This window comes from Pinus tabuliformis, chromosome 5_2 (genome assembly GCF_031772625.1).
Source record: "Pinus tabuliformis cultivar Carrire ecotype Pingquan chromosome 5_2, CPIR1, whole genome shotgun sequence".
In the NCBI taxonomy this organism is placed as follows: Eukaryota; Viridiplantae; Streptophyta; class Pinopsida; order Pinales; family Pinaceae; genus Pinus; species Pinus tabuliformis.
Window position 1 is genome coordinate 835,800,935 of NC_142306.1, and position 19,434 is coordinate 835,820,368.

The 19,434-nt window shown below is 33.2% G+C and overlaps 2 protein-coding genes and 1 pseudogene across 2 annotated transcripts; all 3 read left to right on the forward strand.

Moving 5' to 3' along the window:
- Positions 1-340: 340 nt before the first annotated feature.
- On the forward strand, positions 341-5,604 carry LOC149161926 (cinnamoyl-CoA reductase 1-like; annotated as a pseudogene).
- Positions 5,605-8,541: 2,937 nt separating this feature from the next.
- LOC149161927 (cinnamoyl-CoA reductase 2-like) lies at positions 8,542-10,356 on the forward strand. Its single transcript, XM_089435592.1, has 7 exons — positions 8,542-8,736; positions 8,856-9,013; positions 9,190-9,375; positions 9,469-9,631; positions 9,726-9,787; positions 9,882-10,012; positions 10,104-10,356. Exons 1-7 carry the CDS (start codon positions 8,583-8,585, stop codon positions 10,303-10,305), a joined length of 1,056 nt encoding a protein of 351 aa, XP_089291718.1. The 5' UTR covers positions 8,542-8,582; the 3' UTR covers positions 10,306-10,356.
- A 6,526-nt stretch (positions 10,357-16,882) lies between these two features.
- Positions 16,883-19,109, forward strand: LOC149161928 (cinnamoyl-CoA reductase 1-like). Its single transcript, XM_089435047.1, has 6 exons — positions 16,883-17,024; positions 17,797-17,954; positions 18,089-18,274; positions 18,368-18,530; positions 18,624-18,816; positions 18,908-19,109. Exons 1-6 carry the CDS (start codon positions 16,883-16,885, stop codon positions 19,107-19,109), a joined length of 1,044 nt encoding a protein of 347 aa, XP_089291173.1.
- The last annotated feature ends 325 nt before the right edge of the window (positions 19,110-19,434 follow it).

Below are 19,434 nucleotides of genomic sequence, written 5' to 3' on the forward strand. Positions count from 1 at the left end.
ACCAGGTGCAAAATTAAACATATTAAATTCAATATGCACAGACTAAACACGGACCACATTTGACCAGTGCAAGTGTCTATTCTCCACAGAACGGAAAATCCCTGGCGGAGCGAAAATATCGTTGCTTGAGTTACGAAATATCGTTTTTCAAGGGAAAAAATTTAAAAATAAATTGCTGTATGTTGACGTGAAATGCATATCTCTATGGCTGCCCCCGTGTGCTAATTTTGATTGCCCTCAATTTCTCCTTCACATTTCAACCATTCATTGAGCCACTTGCCTTATGCGGCCGAGAGTTCCAGGCTGCAGCCGAGAGTACAGCATTATGTCACGCGAAAAGATGCGGCCGAGAGTTTCAGGCTGCAGCCGAGAGTACAGCATTATGTCACGCGAAAAGAAGATAAAGAAAGCAAATGAAAGAGTGTGCGTGACGGGAGCAGGGGGATTCATTGCCTCCTGGCTCGTCAAGTTACTCCTTCAAAGAGGCTACACTGTTCGAGCATCAGTTCGCACCAACCCAGCTGGTATATCATTTATTCTTCACACGATTATTTTTTTTTTAATAAATAGGTTTGAGTACTATTGTCTTACTAACACAAAGAGGATGGGCTTAGTTAGTGACTTCCTCTAGAATTAAATTTTATGGAGTGGTTGTATTGGCGGAGGAGGCATGTTAAAAAAATTTAGCCAGATTAGGGTTGGTGTGGCCAGGTGTGATCCGATCCCTGGTCACTCTGAGGAATTAGATGCATCTTGGTAGGTTGTATGGGTGAGGGAATCTTTTAAAAAATTAATTTTAGTGAAAATCTCACACTTTTTTTTCAAAAAATCTGACCATAAAATTGTTTGGATAGTTTTTTAATGATGGAAATGGATTTAATACCATGAAAAACTCCTTAGTATTCAAAATCTTAAAATTTAACATTCCTAAAATTTATGTCCAAATTTAATAAAAAAATAATATCAAAATTTCCACTATTTTTAAAACAAATTTGTGAACTAATTAAACTAAGCTATATCTCATAGTTTCTCTCGCAAATCAAACCTTAATCAATGGAGTAATCACATTTTTTTTTTCAATATTTCTGGTGGGTTTTCTAAAATGATAAGTTTAACCCAAAAAAATTTTCTACTCGGGGTTTTATTAAGTGTAATATATGTTATAAGATACAAAAGTTAATAGTAAAGTTTTTTGATAAATAAGATTTATTTGAAATATTGAAATTGTACTTGAGTTTCTCTTGCAAGAGTACTCTTTTCTTTTCTAGCGAGATTTGACAAATTGCAGATGACGGTGGAAGGTATGAGCATCTGAGAGTGTTGGAAGGAGCAAAAGAGAGACTTGAACTTGTGAAAGCTGATATTCTCCATTACCAGAGCTTACTCCCAGTCATCCGAGGTTGCCACGGTGTCTTTCACATGGCTTCCATTCTCAACGATAACCCTGTAATTACTTTCTTTAATTCATCGCTTCTTATATAATAACAATTATATTCACTTACTTGGAGCTTAAAATTGCATTAATCAACCAAGGACCGCCATTCTCATAACTTTAGATCTTGTTAAGCATTTTTTTTTAATATAGGTTTGATGGGTGCAGTTAATATTGAGTGCAGGAGCAAGTGATAGAGCCAGCAGTGGAAGGGACGAGGAATGTGATGGAGGCCTGCGCAGAAACTGGGGTCAAGCGCGTTGTCTTCACGTCTTCCATCGGTGCGGTTTACATGAATCCTCACAGAGACCCACTTGGCATAGTCCATGATGACTGCTGGAGCGATTTGGACTAGTGCGTAGAAACCAAGGTTTAATTAACAACATTACTTATACCAAATATTAAGATAGAGGTTATACAAATCATGGACTAATAAATGATTGGCCTGACTTTACAGAATTGGTATTGCTATGCAAAAACCTTGGCAGAAAAATCTGCATGGGATATTGCAAAGAGAAAGAATTTAGAGTTGGTGGTCATTAATCCAGGCCTGGTTTTGGGTCCCTTGTTGCATTCTGCCATGAACCCTAGCACTGCTCATATAATGAAATACTTAACAGGTGGGTAATGTTTTTATATATCTTATAATTCGTTGTTTTGTAAGAGACGTCATGGATTTATGATATAATAGTTATGAAACATTATGGAAATTATTATAAGAGACGTCCATAATTAATATTTTCTTTTTCATATTTTTTTAGAAATTGAAAATTATTTTTAAAATTTTTAAAATTTGAATTTCTGATTTGTTATTGGTGAATAACTAATTTTCTGTGGTTTAAAATCAATTTTTTAGAATTAAAAATTGTTTAAAAAAATGTACTAGTAAATTAGTTATCCAAAAGAATCAAATATATGATTTTTTCCATAATTAATATTTTCTTTTCCAAAAAAAATATGGATTTTTCCATAATTAATGTTTTCTTTCCATTCATTATCATACTATTTTTAACAATAAATATTTATTAACCTATAATCATTCGTTACTTCCTTTCTATTAATTGTTCTATTATTTGTAATAACAATGTGTTTTTCTAATAATAATGTTTTTCACATGTTTCTATTAATATATTTTATTAATGAGAATATTTTTTATTGTTTAATTATTTAATTGTTGTCATCACTTTTTTTCATAAAACTATGTTATCATGTACCAAAAGACTATTAGCAATATGATTCCCTCTCCACAAGGTTGTGGTGCTTAAATCATGAACTTAATATAACTATGTTATAGGTTAACATCATTTGTCTACTTTTTGCATAAGAGGTAGGTACTAAACAACTTAGTGTAGGAAAATAAAACTTTTACATTGTCAAAATATAAATTTTGTAATATATAAATGGGGTGCAACTTGGTGTAGGAAAAACAAACTTTTACATGGTGAGAATGGGAGAAAAATTATAAAGGAAAATTGCACTTTTAAAGAGTTGTTGTAGCGACTATAACCACCCTCCAAAATTTTGCCTTAGCTTTGTTTTGGAGCCTTCCTACCAACCATCCTTAGCAGCATGTCTTGCATTGTCATGTACATAGGCTTCATTGATTTTTCAACAACTTGCCAGCCTGTGCATGTCATTTCGCTTCAATCCCCTAAAAAACAACCATTCTAGACTTGGGCCAGCTGTTGGCTGAGCAGCTCTCTCAGAAAATTGCGCAATTCTGGAGGGGAACCAACCTTCCCTCCAGAAATTTCACAAATCTATTGGAAACCTGTTGGCACTAGAAATTGCGAAATACAGTCAAACAACCTTCATAAGGAAAATTGTGCAATCTGGCCTAGTACTGTAGCTCAGCCTAGAAATTGTGCAATTTTGGGTAGTAGTCACCTGCTCCTCCCATAAGTTGCGTAATCCCTCTAGACAGCCAGCCCAGGTCCTCCCAGAAATTGCACAAAAATCCCTCTCAATTAAGCAGGCTGTTGCATGTGCCTTCAGGTTAACTTGTTACACTTGGGACCTAGAAAACTTGACTTGCTTGCATGGGCTGCTTTTTCCCTAAATAGAAAAAAGCAACATGCAAAAATCAGCCCTATATTTTAGGGATCTATTTTTAGAAGCTAGAGGTTACATGCAAAGATTGCTTTATAAACTTTCCTCCAAGTGTCACTTTTTCCAAAATTTGTGGCATGCGTGTCATGAGCCCCAAACTTATTTATTTGATGCTTCAGAGCTCATTCTTCATATCGATATTGGACCTCTGACATCCCACAACACATCTAGGAGTCTTCGGCACATCCAGCTCAGCTATTTCTGGGTAAGTCCACTTTACTTGTCTTTTGCAGCATTTCTATCACTTTTTGTGTTTTGGCTTGTGTGAGTGTTGTCTGCTTGATTTCTGTGAACGTTTATTGGTGTCTGCATGCATGTTAGCCTATACAAGCACCATTTTAGTTTTTGTTTGCATCTCCCTGTTGCCGCATGCATGACATTGTTTTGCATGAACGGTTGTCGATTTGGCAACTCGTTTCACACACATGCATGCTTTTCCCTTTTTTGAATCTTTCATTCATTGTTTGCATGCATGATCATTCACTCATGCTTACACTCAATAACCCAATGCATTCACATCTCCATATGCTTTTAGTTGCCCATCGATGGATCTAGGCAACCTTGGCCCGAACTCTGCCTTGCCTGGACAACATTGCATAATTATGAGAGGGAAGTCTTTGCCTTCCTCCTAGAAAATATGAAAATCTAGCCAAATAGTGTCCTCCAGTGTTGCTTTATGCAATTCTGAGAGGTAGTTTCTATTGGCCCGGAAAATTACGCAATGTAGTCCTTAAGCCTACATCACTTGCCAACTGAAATTGCGCATTGTGCAATCTACACACCCAACGGGCAACTCTGGATTGTGCATTACGCAATTCCAGCAGTTAACCAACCTCTCAATAGTGCGGGCTCTAACAACTTTCGGGGTAAATCTGCATATAAACAACATAATAAGAACATAAATGCAATAAACATATCAGTCATCAAAATCCATATATACATCAATACATTTTCACATGAAAATTAAGGGAATGAATTTTTCATAACTTTAAATCTGGTTAACCATTGTTTTTTTAATATAGGTTTGATGGGTGCAGTTAATATTGAGTGCAGGAGCAAGTGATAGAACCAGCAGTGAAAGGGATGAGGAATGTGATGGAGGTCTGTGCAGAAACTAGGGTCAAGCGCATTGTCTTTACGTCTTCCATCGGTGCAGTTTACATGAATCCTCACAGAGACTCACTTGTCGTAGTCCATGACTGGAGCGATTTGGAATATTGTATACAAACCAAGGTAAATTAATAGCGTTACGTTTATCAAATATTATAAATAATGGTTACGCAAATCATGGACTAATAATCGATTGGCCTAATTCATGTATTACAGAATTGGTATTGCTATGAAAAAACCTTGGCAGAAAAATCTGCATGGGATATTGCAAAGAGAAGGAATTTAGAGTTGGCGGTGCTTAATCCAATCCTGGTTTTGGGTACCTTGTTGCAGTCCACCGTGAACCCTAGCACTGCTCATATCATGAAATAATAAACAGGTTCTTAATGTTTTTATATATATTATAATTAGTTGGTTTGTAATAGACTTCATTGATGTATGATATAATAGTTATGAAACATGATGATGATCAGCGTCAGCCAAAACGTATGCAAACTTAACTCAAGCATATGTGGATGTGAGGGATGTGGAAGAGGCTCACATTTTAGTATATGAAACGCCCTCAGCGCGTTGCCATAGATATTTATGTGCAGAATGCAACCTGCACTGAGGAGAGCTAGTCCAAATGTTGGCCAAACTATGCCCTCGCTGTCCCCTCCCTACCAAGTATGCACCCACTAACCTCTATATATCTATGTTGAGCTACATCCATAAATAAATATATTAAATGAATCTAGCTTAATGCACACAGGTGTTCAAATGAAACAAATCCAAGGAAGAAGCCAAACAAGTTCTCCAATCAGAAGCTGAAGGATCTGGGAAAATCATTTCTGCCTATTAACAAGTGTTTGGCTAACATTATGGCCAGCTTACACAAGAAGGGGTTTCTTCAACATCACCAATCAGGTTGGGATGAGAGGGATGGCAGTCACACAATGATGATGAGGATGTAAAGGCTTCAAATATGCACAGATTAAACCTAAACAATCTTTGCATTCGCTACTATATATCTAACCTCCTTTTCATAATTTATGTTCCTCCATGTTGGAGAATAGTGGGCCTTCCTGCATTTACTTTGTAAGTTCAATAGACTACTTCGTCTTAGCCAACGTTAATTATAGTTATCCATAGTATTAATGACTGATTTAATTTGTATTTTTTTCTAGTATTTTTTTTTATGTATTTTTAATAAATATCATTTCTTACCTTCATTATTTTTTTTAGTATTTAAGTATTTTTAATGATTATCATTTATCTCTGATGATTTCATCAAGATGTATTCGTATTTTAGTTAAATAATATAAATAATTTAATTTTAATCGAAGAATAACCAATTGGTTATTCTTCATGGTATTATTAAATGTTTTACACGAATATGCTATTTAATATCAATCCAAAATGGTTGCTCAAGCATAATGTACAATATATGCTCACAATGGTCATAATGACTTTATGTATACTTTATTCAATTTTTAGAATTGATTAATTATTTAGGGTTGTTTAATTATTCAAAAAGGATTTGCTGATATTTTATTTAACTTTTTAAGTTTATTAGAATATTAGTTTTTTAATAATTAATTATATATATAATCATATAATATATATTTAATTTTTGATGTTTTAGTAGAGTTATGGATACTTTACTTAACACATTTTATTTAAATATAGTTTTACTTATAAAACATTTTTTTAAACGATTTTTTTGTTTTTTGTTTTGTTTTGTTTGTTTGTTTGTTTGTTTGTTTGGTTGTTTGTTTTTTTTCTTTTTTTTTCTTTTTCGTTAATTTTATTTGAAATTTAGTGGGGATTTTTTGGAATTGTAAGTTTGATCTGGAATTTTAGTTTTTTTGGGAATTTTTTTATAATGTTGAATCTATTTATGCATTCAAAAATACAATGGACTCAAAAATTATTTTTAAACAACTAAAATTCACAATTTTGTATAACTAAAATTCACAAGCAATTCATGATATTGCCAAAAATTCTAAAACCAAATTTCAATCGAAACCAAAAACATGACAATTATTTGACTTTTAACAATTTTTTTTATTATATAAAATATTTATTTTAAAAAAGACACAAAGAAAAGTAATGAATTTATTTTATTAAATAGTATATCTTAACGATATACTACAATTTCATTTTTGACATTACAAATGTGATTAAACATATCATTGTTTTACTTATTATATCCGTGGAAGGTAGAGTATATTGTATAACTTTTAATTAATTTGTAAATATTTAGAAATCATTTCCAAAGTTTATTAAAGTTTTGGTAAAATTAATTAGAAATTGAAAATTATTTTTTGAATTTTTAAAATTTGAATTCCTAATTTTTGATTGAGAATGACTAATTTTATGTGGTTTAAAATCATTTTTTTAGGATTAAAATTTGATTAAAAAAATGTACTCATAAATTAATTATCCAAAAAAATCAAATATATGATTTTTTCCATAATTAATACTTTATTTTCCAAAAAAAATAAATATATGGATTTTTCCATAATTAACATTTTCTTTTCATATTTTTTAGAAATTGAAAATTATTTTTTGAATTTCTAAAATTTGAATTTCTAATTTCTTATTGGTGAATAACTAGTTTTATGTGGTTTAAAATCAATTTTTTTAAAATGTACTCATAAATTAATTATCCAAAAAAATCAAATATATGAAATTTTTCATAATTAATATTTTCTTTTCCAATATTATATATATATATATATATATATATATATGGATTTTTCCATAATTAATATTTTCTTTCCATTCATTATCATACTATTTTTAACAATAGATATTTATTAACCTATAACCATTCATTGCTTGTTTTCTATTAATTGTTCTATTATTTGTAATAACAATGTGTTTTTCTAATAATAATGTTTTTCACATGTTTCCATTAATATATTTTATTAGTCATAATATATTTTATTGTTTAATTATTTAATTGTTGTCATCTCTTTTTTTCATAAAACTATGTTATCATGTACCAATAGACTATTAGCAATTTGATTCCCTCTCCACGAGGTTGTGGTTCTTAAATCATGAACTTAATATAATTAAGTTATATGATAACATCACCCGTTCTCTACTTTTTGCATAAGAGGTAGGTACTAAACAACTTAGTGTAGGAAAATAAAACCTTTACATTGTGAGAATATAAGTTTTGTAATATATAAATGGGGTGCAACTTGGTGTAGGAAAAGCAAGATTTTACATTGTGAGAATGGGAGAAAAATCATAAAGGAAACTTGCACTTTTAAAGAGTTGTTGTAGTGACAACAAGCAATTTCCAAAATTTTGCATTAGCTTCATTTTGGAGCCTCCCTACCAACCATCCTTAGCAGAATGTCTCACATTGTCAAGTACATAGGCTTCATTGATTTTTCAGTAGCTTGCCAGCCTGTGCATGTCAGTTCGCTTCACTCCCCTCACAGGCTGCCATTCCGGACTTGGGCTAGCTTTTCGCTGAGTAGTTCTCTCAGAAAATTGCGTAATTTTGGAGGGGAAACAACCTTCCCTTTAGAAATTGTGCAAATCTGCTGGGCAACCCGCTGGGCCCAAAAATTGCACAATACAATCAAACAACCTTCCTCAGGAAAATTGCGCAATCTGGCCCAACACTCCAACTTAACCTAAATATATAATCGGATTTACATGTTTGGACAATTAGGCGCGGATTTGGAAGTCTTTAATTGTACAGCGCCGACATTTGACAAATGGGAATTGCCCATCCTCCGCAAAAGACTAAATTTCTGGCGGAGCGAAAAATTCGGTGCTATGGCTGCTCCCGCATGCTAATTTCGATTGCTTCTCCATCCCTCTAGTTCACAAGGCATTAAAAAGGGCACAGCCCCTTCACATTTCCACAATTCATTGAGCTACTTGCCTCATGCAGCAGAGAGTTTCACGCTGCAGCTGAGAGTAAAGCATGATGTCAGGCGAAAAGGAGCTGCGCGAGAATAGGAAAAGGAAGGAAACAGTGTGTGTGACGGGAGCGGGGGGATTCATTGCCTCGTGGCTTGTCAAGTTGCTCCTTCAAAGAGGCTACACTGTCCGAGCATCTGTTCGAACCAACCCAGCTGGTATATTCATTATTCTTCAAACGATTTATTAATAAAGTTTTTTGATAAGTAATGTTTATTTGAAATATTGAAATTGTAAGAGTACTCTTATCTTTTCGAACGAGATTTGGCAACTGCAGATGGTGGTGGAAGGTATGAGCATCTGAGAGCGTTGGAAGGAGCAAAAGAGAGGCTTGAGCTTGTGAAAGCTGATATTCTCCATTACCAGAGCTTACTCACAGTCATCAGAGGTTGCCACGGTGTCTTTCACATGGCTTCCGTTCTCAATGATAACCCTGTAATTACTTCATTAATTCATCACTTCTTTCAACTCTATTTGTAATTCCAATTCCATGCAGCTATTTGGAGCTTACAAATCACATTAATAAACCATGGACCATTCTGATAATTTTAGGTCTTGTTAAGCATTGTTTTTTATATAGGTTTGATGGATGTAGTTGATATTGAGTGCAGGAGCAAGTGATAGAACCAGCAGTGGAAGGGACGAGGAATGTGATGGAGGCCTGCGCAGAATCAGGGGTCAAGCGCGTTGTCTTTACGTCTTCAATCGGTGCGGTTCACATGAATCCTCACAGAGACCCACTCGCCATAGTCCGTGATGACTGCTGGAGCGATTTGGACTACTGCGTACAAACCAAGGTTTAATTAACAACATTACTTATACCAAGTATTAAGATAAAGGTTATACAAATCATGGACCAATAATTGATTCGCCTGTCTCGTGCATTACAGAATTGGTATTGCTATGCAAAAACCTTGGCTGAAAAATCTGCTTGGGATATTGCAAAGAGAAGGAATTTAGAGTTGGTGGTGATTAATCCAGGCCTGGTTTTGGGTCCCTTGTTGCATTCCGCCATGAACCCTAGCACTGCTCATATCATGAAATACTTAACAGGTGGGTAATGTTTTTATATATCTTATAATTCGTCGGTTTGTAATAGAATTCATGGATTTATGATATAATAGTTATGAAACATGATGGTGATCAGGGTCAGCCAAAACGTATGCAAAGTTAACTCAGGTATATGTGGATGTGAGGGATGTGGTAGAGGCTCACATTTTAGTATATGAAACGCCCTCAACGCGTTGCCATAGATATTTATGTGCAGAATGCAACCTATGTGGATGTGAGGGATGTGGTAGAGGCTCACATTTTAGTATATGAAACGCCCTCAACGCGTTGCCATAGATATTTATGTGCAGAATGCAACCTGCACCGAGGAGAGCTAGTCCACATGTTGGCCAAACTATGCCCTCGCTGTCCCCTCCCTACCAAGTATGCACCCACTAACCTCTATATATTTATGTTCAAACTAAGCTAGGTCCATAAATAGCTATATTAAATGAAGCCAGCTTAATGCACACAGGTGTTCAGATGAAAAAAATCCAAGGAAGCAGCCATACAAGTTCTCGAATCAGAAGCTGAAGGATCTGGGACAATCATTTACGCCTATAAACAAGTGTTTGGCTGACACTGTGGCCAGCTTACACGAGAAGGGGTTTCTTCAACATCACCAATCAGGTTGGGCTGAGAGGGATGGCAGTCACACAATGATGGCGAGGATGTAATGGCTTCAAATATGCACAGATATAACATCTACGATATCTGCATTAGCTGCTATATATATGTAATTTCCTTTTCATAATTTTTGTCACTCCATGTTGGAGAACAATGGGCCTTCTGTCATTTACTTTGTAAGTTCAATAGACTATTTCTTCGTTAGCGAACATTAATTATTATTATTATTATTATTATAATAATAATAAAATTATCCATAATATTGACGAGTGGTTCAATTTTTGTTTTATGTATTTGTACTATTTTCTTATCTCCTTCATCCGGATATAATGTTAGTGTGGTTTCACCATAGAAAATCTTGCCGAACTAAATTCATTATCTTGCCAAAATGGATCAGAGTCGAATTCAAAAGAAAAAAAACATTTATATCTTGCCAAAATTCTAGAGTCCGATCGCAACAAAAGGCAAAAACATTCCTAGTAATTTTTTATTTAATTATTAATTATGTAGAGAAAATAAATAAACAACCCTATAATATATAAGAAAGTACTGAAATTAATTAAATGAGGTGTAAATTTATTGGTTTATGTGATGTTTATTTTTTATTAGGTTTAAATATTATGAAAAAGGACATGAAAGAAGAATTGAGACTAAGAGTTTATATAACCAATAATAAAAATTATCACAAATAATATTCTCAAGGAGGGTGCTGAGGAGCAGGTATTCTCTCCATGCCTTGATATGATGCCAACTCACTAGATTTGATATGTGCTCTCATCACCTCATCAATCATCGCAGAAACCTGCACAAGGTTAAACAACATTTTAATATCCCAAGCAAGATAGGGAGGTACAAGAGGTCTTAGCGGAGAGTATAATAGACCATAAGCTAATCAATCTAGCCATGAGATCTCTTTCTCTAAGGATGAGGATAAAGACCAGCCAATGTGAATTCCTAGAGATTCTGCCCAATACTTGTTATGACTCACTAGGCTTTTTTTCTTAGAGGGCTAGTAGATCTTTTTGTTTTCCATGTCTTGTATGTGAAGAGTTTGGCACAACTAGCCTATTTTTATAAATTTTTATTTACAAGATGCTCTTTAGATGAGGTCTTAATAATCTTAAGACTCAGAACTTATGTTATTGGTCTAGTTTCTCTTTAAACTAGTAACATATTTTTTTTGGTATATGTAATTCTCATTTGACATAATGCAAAATGCCTAAATTAAAATAATAAATAATAATTGAATAATAAGTCATAACAATATACTCAAATTTCATTTTAAATGAATTACAAATATGCATAAATATATTATGATTTTATTTCTTTTATTATACATTTTGTAATATATAAATTGGCTAGAACTTGGTCTAGGAGATGAAAAATTAGCTCTTAAGGAGGACGAATGATTAATGCACATATTTAGGAGTTTCATGAGTTGTGAGGGAAAGAACAAAAAAAAATTATTAGAGATTTTAAAGTAGAGAATATTAATATAAGAAGAAGATAAGTGTTTGATGAAGTTAAAAATACACACCTCTTTATTTTGGATTTAGTGACAAGTTGAAGAAATATTTTCTTCATTTGATTGGTTTTAATAAACTTCAAATTAGGGATAAGTCCAAAAAATATTTTCTTAACTAGATTAGTTTTCACACACTTTTGACTGAAAGAGTTAGGCCTTTGATTTAGATTTTAACTTTCATAATGAAATTTTAACTTTCATAATTTGTTTCATTGATCGTCAAGAATGAACTTTTGACACATATGTTATACCCATCTATTTACATGTATATTTAAGGAGTTTGTTTTGTTCAATCTCCAGTTTCTAAGTCATGCTAGGGGGCTTAGAGGTCTATCCTAGTTATAAATTAATAAAGATGATATACTTGATGTGGTCCATTATGAGCTTAATTAGATTTTTTTTGTCATAATACCAATGATGTAAAAATATTAATTATATATTTTATAAAGGCACTGGGAAAAGAGCTAAGTGGACATATCATTGTTGGTAAATAAGGATTGTTATTCATCAATGATATAGAGAAGTATAATTTTTTTAATTATATCTTTTCAATATTTATAATAACTATAAGGTGATAAATTGTTTTAAATTATTATTGTATTTGTATTTCTTCATATAATTTTGTATATTTTGTTATTTTTTAATTTTTTTTGGTTATGATGTTTCTTTATAAATGTAGGAGGAAGGTGGAGGTTGAGGTTGAGATCTTTTTCCATATGTAGATTTTTTGGAAGAAATTAAAAACTTCTAGTATAAGAATATTTATCTTTACATGTCTAATCTAATATCTAAGTTGTGAATTTTGTAGAAGAAATTTGATATTAAACTCCACGGCCTTTAAGTTGATTAGTAAAGTTGAGAGTGAGTGGTTGCATAAAAAATCATTGAAAACTTGTTTTATGAGATGGAATAGTTTTTGGAAGATTTCAAAAACCTATGAGTTGATAATTTTGTGCTCGTTGCTGAATTAAGCCCTTAAGCTAACAATTTCTTGGAATATATTTGAAATCATACACTCTTAAGATTTATATTAGCGTTATTATGGTTAAGTGGTAGCCTTTTATTATTGTTCTTGTGTAGTTTTGATAAAGGGGTTATGTATAAAAACTCGCTTATTTTTTTAGGAAATTCAACCCAACCCTCACACACTTAAGCTAACAATGAGGGTAAAATTACCATGTTAACCCTCATGGACCTTTCATTCTTCTTCCTTAGAATTTCTGGATGCAAGGTAGCTTGATTACTAGTAGCATAGATAATTGGTAATCCCAAAAGACATGATAAGATTGATCCAAGACCATCATGTAATTCAAACCTTATGCAATCATGCATCATTTCTAAACATGCATAATAGCCAAGCGAGTATGTTCAAAAATAGAGGTTATTTGGCACAACAAGAAAATTATTAAAAACAAAGGAAATAAGAACTTGGTTGTTGTAGGGATGATTCTCACATTGGGTCATGTTTCATCATAATCCTTTGGTATGTCCCCAAACAAATGGTAGAGGGTTGAGATATGTGGCCATGGGTTCCCACCCATTGATTTGTTATTTAAGCTCAAGGAGCCTGTCTACCATAGAAACAACTAATCCTACTCATCATTATATCAAGGAATTTCATTAATTTGAAAAAATAAGTTCCATCTCCTCACCCATATAATTTAACTCCTTAAGTATATAAAATAAATGCAAGGAAAAAAAGCCTATGAAGTCATTGAAAGGAGTGCATAGCTATCAAATGCTAGTTAGTTGAATTTGGGAGCCAACTAGAACAAATGTTTGGTTAGCTTTGGCGTTTTCATTGGTGAATGAGCTAATGAGCATTATACAGATTCAAAAATATCATTTTGCATTTTAGAAACACTTTTAAAATTTTTAAAGTTATCATATCAAAGGTCAAATAAATGTACCACCAATACATTTAGATGCAACACATCACAAGAAAAAATAATTTGGTCTGATATGCCACCAAGGAGGAAATGTATGTCACATGTTACATGTCATAGAGATGGAAAGTTTGTGACAAATACAAAATGAAAAGAAGTCCTTTTAGAAATTTCATTTTTTGACAATGAAGAAAATCTTGAGGAAGTGAAATGTGAAAAATAGAGAATTTTTGAAGTGATGCAATGTTTCACATGGAAAGAAATTTTAAATTTAATGTGATGTGTCACACAAAAATAAACTTTTGAGTAATTTTACCACCATAAATTAACAAGATGTGATACATGTTGTGTGCAAATAAAGATAAATTAGGTGTCATGTATATTGTGTCATGGGAAAAGTGATTTTAGATATGATATGATACATGGAAAAATATTTTATGTGTAACATAATATAGGGAAAAAGAATTTTGGTGCAAAAATGGAAACTATGCTTTGTTGTGGCCCTTTAAACTTTGCATGTGAAAATTGTAATCATGTGCCATTTCACATGACCTAAAAGTTTTGGTGTGATGTGTCACACCTAAAATAACATTGGGATGTAATACATTTCTCTTCTAAAAATAATGGTCTCTTTCATAATAGCTAAGAGGACAAATTTCAAGAAACAATGTATGCAAATTTGATCTCTAAGTCAAATTTTAAAATGCTTCTCCTACATTTCCACTCATGGGTATGGTTGGTTATGTAGTGGAGGTATTTCAATTACATGTGGTTAAGAGTTCAACACTAGTGTCATTTAAAGCAAATATTTGATTATCTTCAAGGAGAAAAGGGTCATGAGTCACAAGATTCTTCTATTAGTTGAATTTTGATAATTTGAAGGAATTCATTTTCCAATCTCAATCTCATTTTGTTGTATCAGATATTTGTGTGTAGTATATTATTATATGCATCCGTTTTTCCATTGAATTTGAGAATCAAGATTAACGAATTATTTTTTCATATGGATGTTAGCATACTTATTTTAGTTTTATAATTGAAATGAATATTCATGCATAATGATTTATTTCAATTTTGAATTATCTTTGAATGCTTAAATTAATTATGTTTCTATTTAATGTCCATATTTCAAATGGAATTTGTTGTGAGAGCATTTATCGCTTTGATGAATTTGTTTTGAAAAGAGACTGATATTTCCTATTAATTATTTTGATCATATCTGCAAGACCTAGAAGCTTTTCATTGTTTTTATTTTGTGCAATGAAAATATGTCTGTAATATATTGGTATATGCATTCATGTGTTTATTTGATGCGGGATACGAACTCAAAGGATGGTCTATCATGAATTCAAAATCTAAAAGTTTTTCATTTCCTTACTATTGATAAAGAAGTTTTCATTACATCAAAAGCGAGAGAAGTCTCACGTAGTAACAAATATTTAGAATAATTATAGTGGACTAGTATTAAAATTAGTTTGCATTAGTTTAGGATAATTTAGGTAATTAGAGTAGGGTAGTTTAGGAGGACACAATGGAGCCTTTATACTTGTGAGTACCGCCACACAAAATGGGTAAGGATCTAATTGGGGCCTCGATCAGGTGGTATCTCCCTACTGCAAGGGAGAATTTTCTTGCCTGCTAACATTACCACAAACTCTAGACACTTGTTTCCATCATGGAATTCGTTGTTTAGTGACACATTGATTAACAAGGAGGGAACTTAGAGTTTATCGGTTTCTATGGTGAGGATTTTGATGTTGAGATTTCAGAGCATCCACAATATTCATTTTTAATTTGACGTTTCTAGTCTAAACCATGACTCATCATCAGGTTTTTCCTAATGATGAGTGATGGTTTTGACTCGAAACATCAAATTAAAAATGAATACTATGAAGGAGAGAACTTTCAAGGAGAGACGTAGCTCGCATGGCCAATTCATCCACACCTGAACTCAAGCCTCTGGGAACATGATAGACATATACCATAGAGATGGTTAAGAGATCCATTCTGATTCTTTGAGATATTGATTCCAATTTGTTGTCCAAAGGAAGAGCTTTTCTTTAGAAGTGACTATTTATTATTTGAAAATCACCCAAAATAATTAGAGAGACAAGATCTAATACCTAAACCAATCAAATTCCCTGCAAGAAGGCATAAAATTCAACTTGAAAAGGCCTAAGGAAAAAGAGTAACCCGTTGTGCACCTATCACTTTGGGTTTCCATTGAATTTTTTATAAAATCTTTTAGACATAAATATAAAACTTTTGAATATAGACCTTTGGTAGTCTATCATGCTAATATAATTCATTAATTAAAATGAGTCAAAAATTAATCTTTCTTTAAAGTAGGTTAACAAAAAAACTCTTAAAACTTACTATTTATCAAAAAAAATTCAAGTAAAAAATGTGATTGTAACGGCTGCAAATACATTATATTTTAATTAGCAAATACATTATATTTTAATTAGCAAATACATTATCTTTTAATTAACAGAAAAATTCATAAGAAATACTTTGAATATTAATTATGATGACTACACACATTATAATTTAATTGATTGAAAAATCATAAGAAATACTTTGTAAATTAAAAATACTTCTAGATGGTCCTCAGCAAATGGGTGTTGCACATATGAATCATGTTTTTATATTTAGGAGATCATAGTTTCTGGATTTTCATTTTTCCGGTTTTCCTTTTAATAAAAAACTAAGTCAGTTTTTTCTCTCCTGAAAAAATGCTTTAATTATACAGGTGATGCATAATATAGTGTGTGTGGGGGTATTTCCTGTGTATCTCTGATTATACCGGTGATGCATAATATCGCATGTTTTTAGATCTTACAGAACCGTTTCCTTTTAATAGAAAACTGAGTCAGTTTTTTCCCTCCTGGGAAAAATGCTTTAATTATATCAGGTTTTTATCTCTCCTGAAAATCTCTGGCGGAGCGAAAATATCGTTGCCTGAGTTACGAAATGTCGTTTTCCAACGAAGAAATTAAAAAAAAAAATACTTTATATGGACGTGAAATGCCTATCTCTATGGCTGCCCCCACGTGGTAATTTTGATTGCCCTCGAATTCTCCTCCCCTTAAGAAGGCATAAAAAGGGCAGAGCCCCTTTACATTTTAACCATTCATTGAGCCACTTGCCTTATGCAACCGAGAGTTTCAGGCTGCAGCCGAGAGAGTTTCAGGCTGCAGCCGAGAGTATAGCATTATGTCGAGCGGAAAGAGGATAAAGAAAGCAAAGGAAACAGTGTGCGTCACGGGAGCAGGGGGATTCATTGCCTCCTGGCTCGTCAAGTTACTCCTTCAAAGAGGCTACACTGTTCGAGCAACAGTTCGCACCAACCCAGCTGGTATATCATTTATTCTTCACACGACCTATTAAGCTAATTGTTATTTTTTTTAATAAATAGGGTGAGTACTACTGTCTTACTGACACAGAGTTGAGAATGGATTTAGTTAGCAAGGTCATTCAGAATCAATTTTTTTGGGGTGGTGTTTTCTGTTAGGGGAGGATGCATTCTAAAATATCCAGTCAGTTTAGGGTTGGTGTGGCCATGATCTGATCCCGATCTGATCCCTGGTGACTCTGAGGGATTAGATGCCTTAGGGTAGGTTGTATGGGTGAGGGAATTCTCTAGAAAGTTATTTTTAGGAAGAATCTCACACTTTTTTTTTCAAAAAATCTGACCATAAGATTGTTTGAATAGTTTTTTAATGATGGAAATAAATTTAACACCATGAAAAACTCCTAAACATTCAAAATTTTGAAGTTTGACAGCTATAACCCAGATTTCCCAAAATTTATGTCCAAATTTAACAAAAACAAATTTATAACCTAATTAAACTAACCTATATCTCACATTTTGCCCAGCAAATCAAACCTTAATCAATGGAGTAATCACTTTTATATTTTTTCAATTTTTTTGGTGGGTTTTTTAAAATGATAAGTTTAACACAAAAATTTCTACTCGGAGTTTTGTTAGTGTAATATATGTTATAAGATACAAAATTTAATAGTAATGTTTTTTGATAAATAAGATTTATTTGAAATATTGAAATTGTACTTGAGTTTCTCTTGCAAGAGTACTCTTTTCTTTTCTAACGAGATTTGACAAATTGCAGATGATGGTGGAAGGTATGAGCATCTGAGAGCGTTGGAAGGAGCAAAAGAGAGACTTGAGCTTGTGAAAGCTGATATTCTCCATTACCAGAGCTTACTCACCGTCATCAGAGGTTGCCACGGTGTCTTTCACATGGCTTCCGTTCTCAACGATAACCCTGTAATTACTTTCTTTAATGCATCGCTTCTCAAAATTGCATTAATCAACCCTGGATCACAATTCTCATAACTTTAGATCTTGTTAAACATTTTTTTTAATATAGGTTTGATGGGTGCAGTTAATATTGAGTGCAGGAGCAAGTGATAGAACCAGCAGTGGAAGGGACGAGGAATGTGATGGAGGCCTGCGCAGAAACTGGGGTCAAGCGCGTTGTCTTTACGTCTTCCATCGGTGCGGTTTACATGAATCCTCACAGAGACCCGCTTGCCGTAGTCCATGATGACTGCTGGAGCGATTTGGACTACTGTATACAAACCAAGGTAAATTAACAGCATTACTTTTATCAAATATTATAAATAATGGTTACGCAAATCATGGACTAATAATCGATTGGCCTGATTCATGCATTACAGAATTGGTATTGCTATGCAAAAACCTTCGCAGAAAAATCTGCATGGGATATTGCAAAGAGAAAGAATTTAGAGTTGGTGGTGATTAATCCAGGCCTGGTTTTGGGTCCCTTGTTGCATTCCGCCATGAACCCTAGCACTGCTCATATCATGAAATACTTAACAGGTGGGTAATGTTTTATATATCTTATAATTCGTCGGTTTGTAATAGACTTCATGGATTTATGATATAATAGTTATGAAACATGATGGTGATCAGGGTCAGCCAAAACGTATGCAAACTTAACTCAGGCATATGTGGATGTGAGGGATGTGGCAGAGGCTCACATTTTAGTATATGAAACGCCCTCAGCGCGTTGCCATAGATATTTATGTGCAGAATGCAACCTACACCGAGGAGAGCTAGTCCACATGTTGGCCAAACTGTGCCCTCGCTGTCCCCTCCCTACCAAGTATGCACCCACTAACCTCTATATATTTATGTTCAAACTAAGCTAGGTCCATAAATACATATATTAAATGAAGCCAGTTTAATTCACACAGGTGTTCAGATGAGAAAAATCCAAGGAAGCAGCCATACAAGTTCTCCAATCAGAAGCTGAAAGATCTGGGACAATCATTTACGCCTATAAACAAGTGTTTCGCTGACACTGTGGCCAGCTTACACGAGAAGGGGTTTCTTCAACATCACCAATCAGGTTGGGCTGAGAGGTATGGCAGTCACACAATGATGGCGAGGATGTAATGGCTTCAAATATGCACAGATTTAACCTAAACAATCTCTGCGTTCGCTACTATATATCTAACCCCCTTTTCATAATTTATGTTCCTCCATGTTGGAGAACATTGGGCCTTCTTGCATTTACTTTGTAAGTTCAATAGACTACTTCGTCTTAGCCAACGTTAATTATAGTTATCCATAATATTAATGAGTGATTTAATTTGTATTTTTTTTCTAGCATTTTTTTTTTAAATGTATTTTTAATAAATATCATTTCTCCCTTTCATTATTTTTTTAGTATTTAAGTATTTTTATTCATCAAGATGTAATGGTAGCTTGGTTAAATAAC

What these genes read in the sequence shown, in the direction of transcription:
- LOC149161928 (XM_089435047.1), top strand. Translation starts at nt 16,883, where the DNA reads ATGTCGAGCGGAAAGAGGATAAAGAAAGCAAAGGAAACAGTGTGCGTC. An exon ending in CCGTTCTCAACGATAACCCT is followed by an intron (nt 17,955 to 18,088) that starts GTAATTACTTTC and finishes TATTGAGTGCAG; the next exon opens with GAGCAAGTGATAGAACCAGC. An exon ending in CGCTGTCCCCTCCCTACCAA is followed by an intron (nt 18,817 to 18,907) that starts GTATGCACCCAC and finishes TAATTCACACAG; the next exon opens with GTGTTCAGATGAGAAAAATC.
- LOC149161927 (XM_089435592.1), top strand. Translation starts at nt 8,583, where the DNA reads ATGATGTCAGGCGAAAAGGAGCTGCGCGAGAATAGGAAAAGGAAGGAA. An exon ending in ACTACTGCGTACAAACCAAG is followed by an intron (nt 9,376 to 9,468) that starts GTTTAATTAACA and finishes CGTGCATTACAG; the next exon opens with AATTGGTATTGCTATGCAAA. An exon ending in TATCATGAAATACTTAACAG is followed by an intron (nt 9,632 to 9,725) that starts GTGGGTAATGTT and finishes GATGGTGATCAG; the next exon opens with GGTCAGCCAAAACGTATGCA.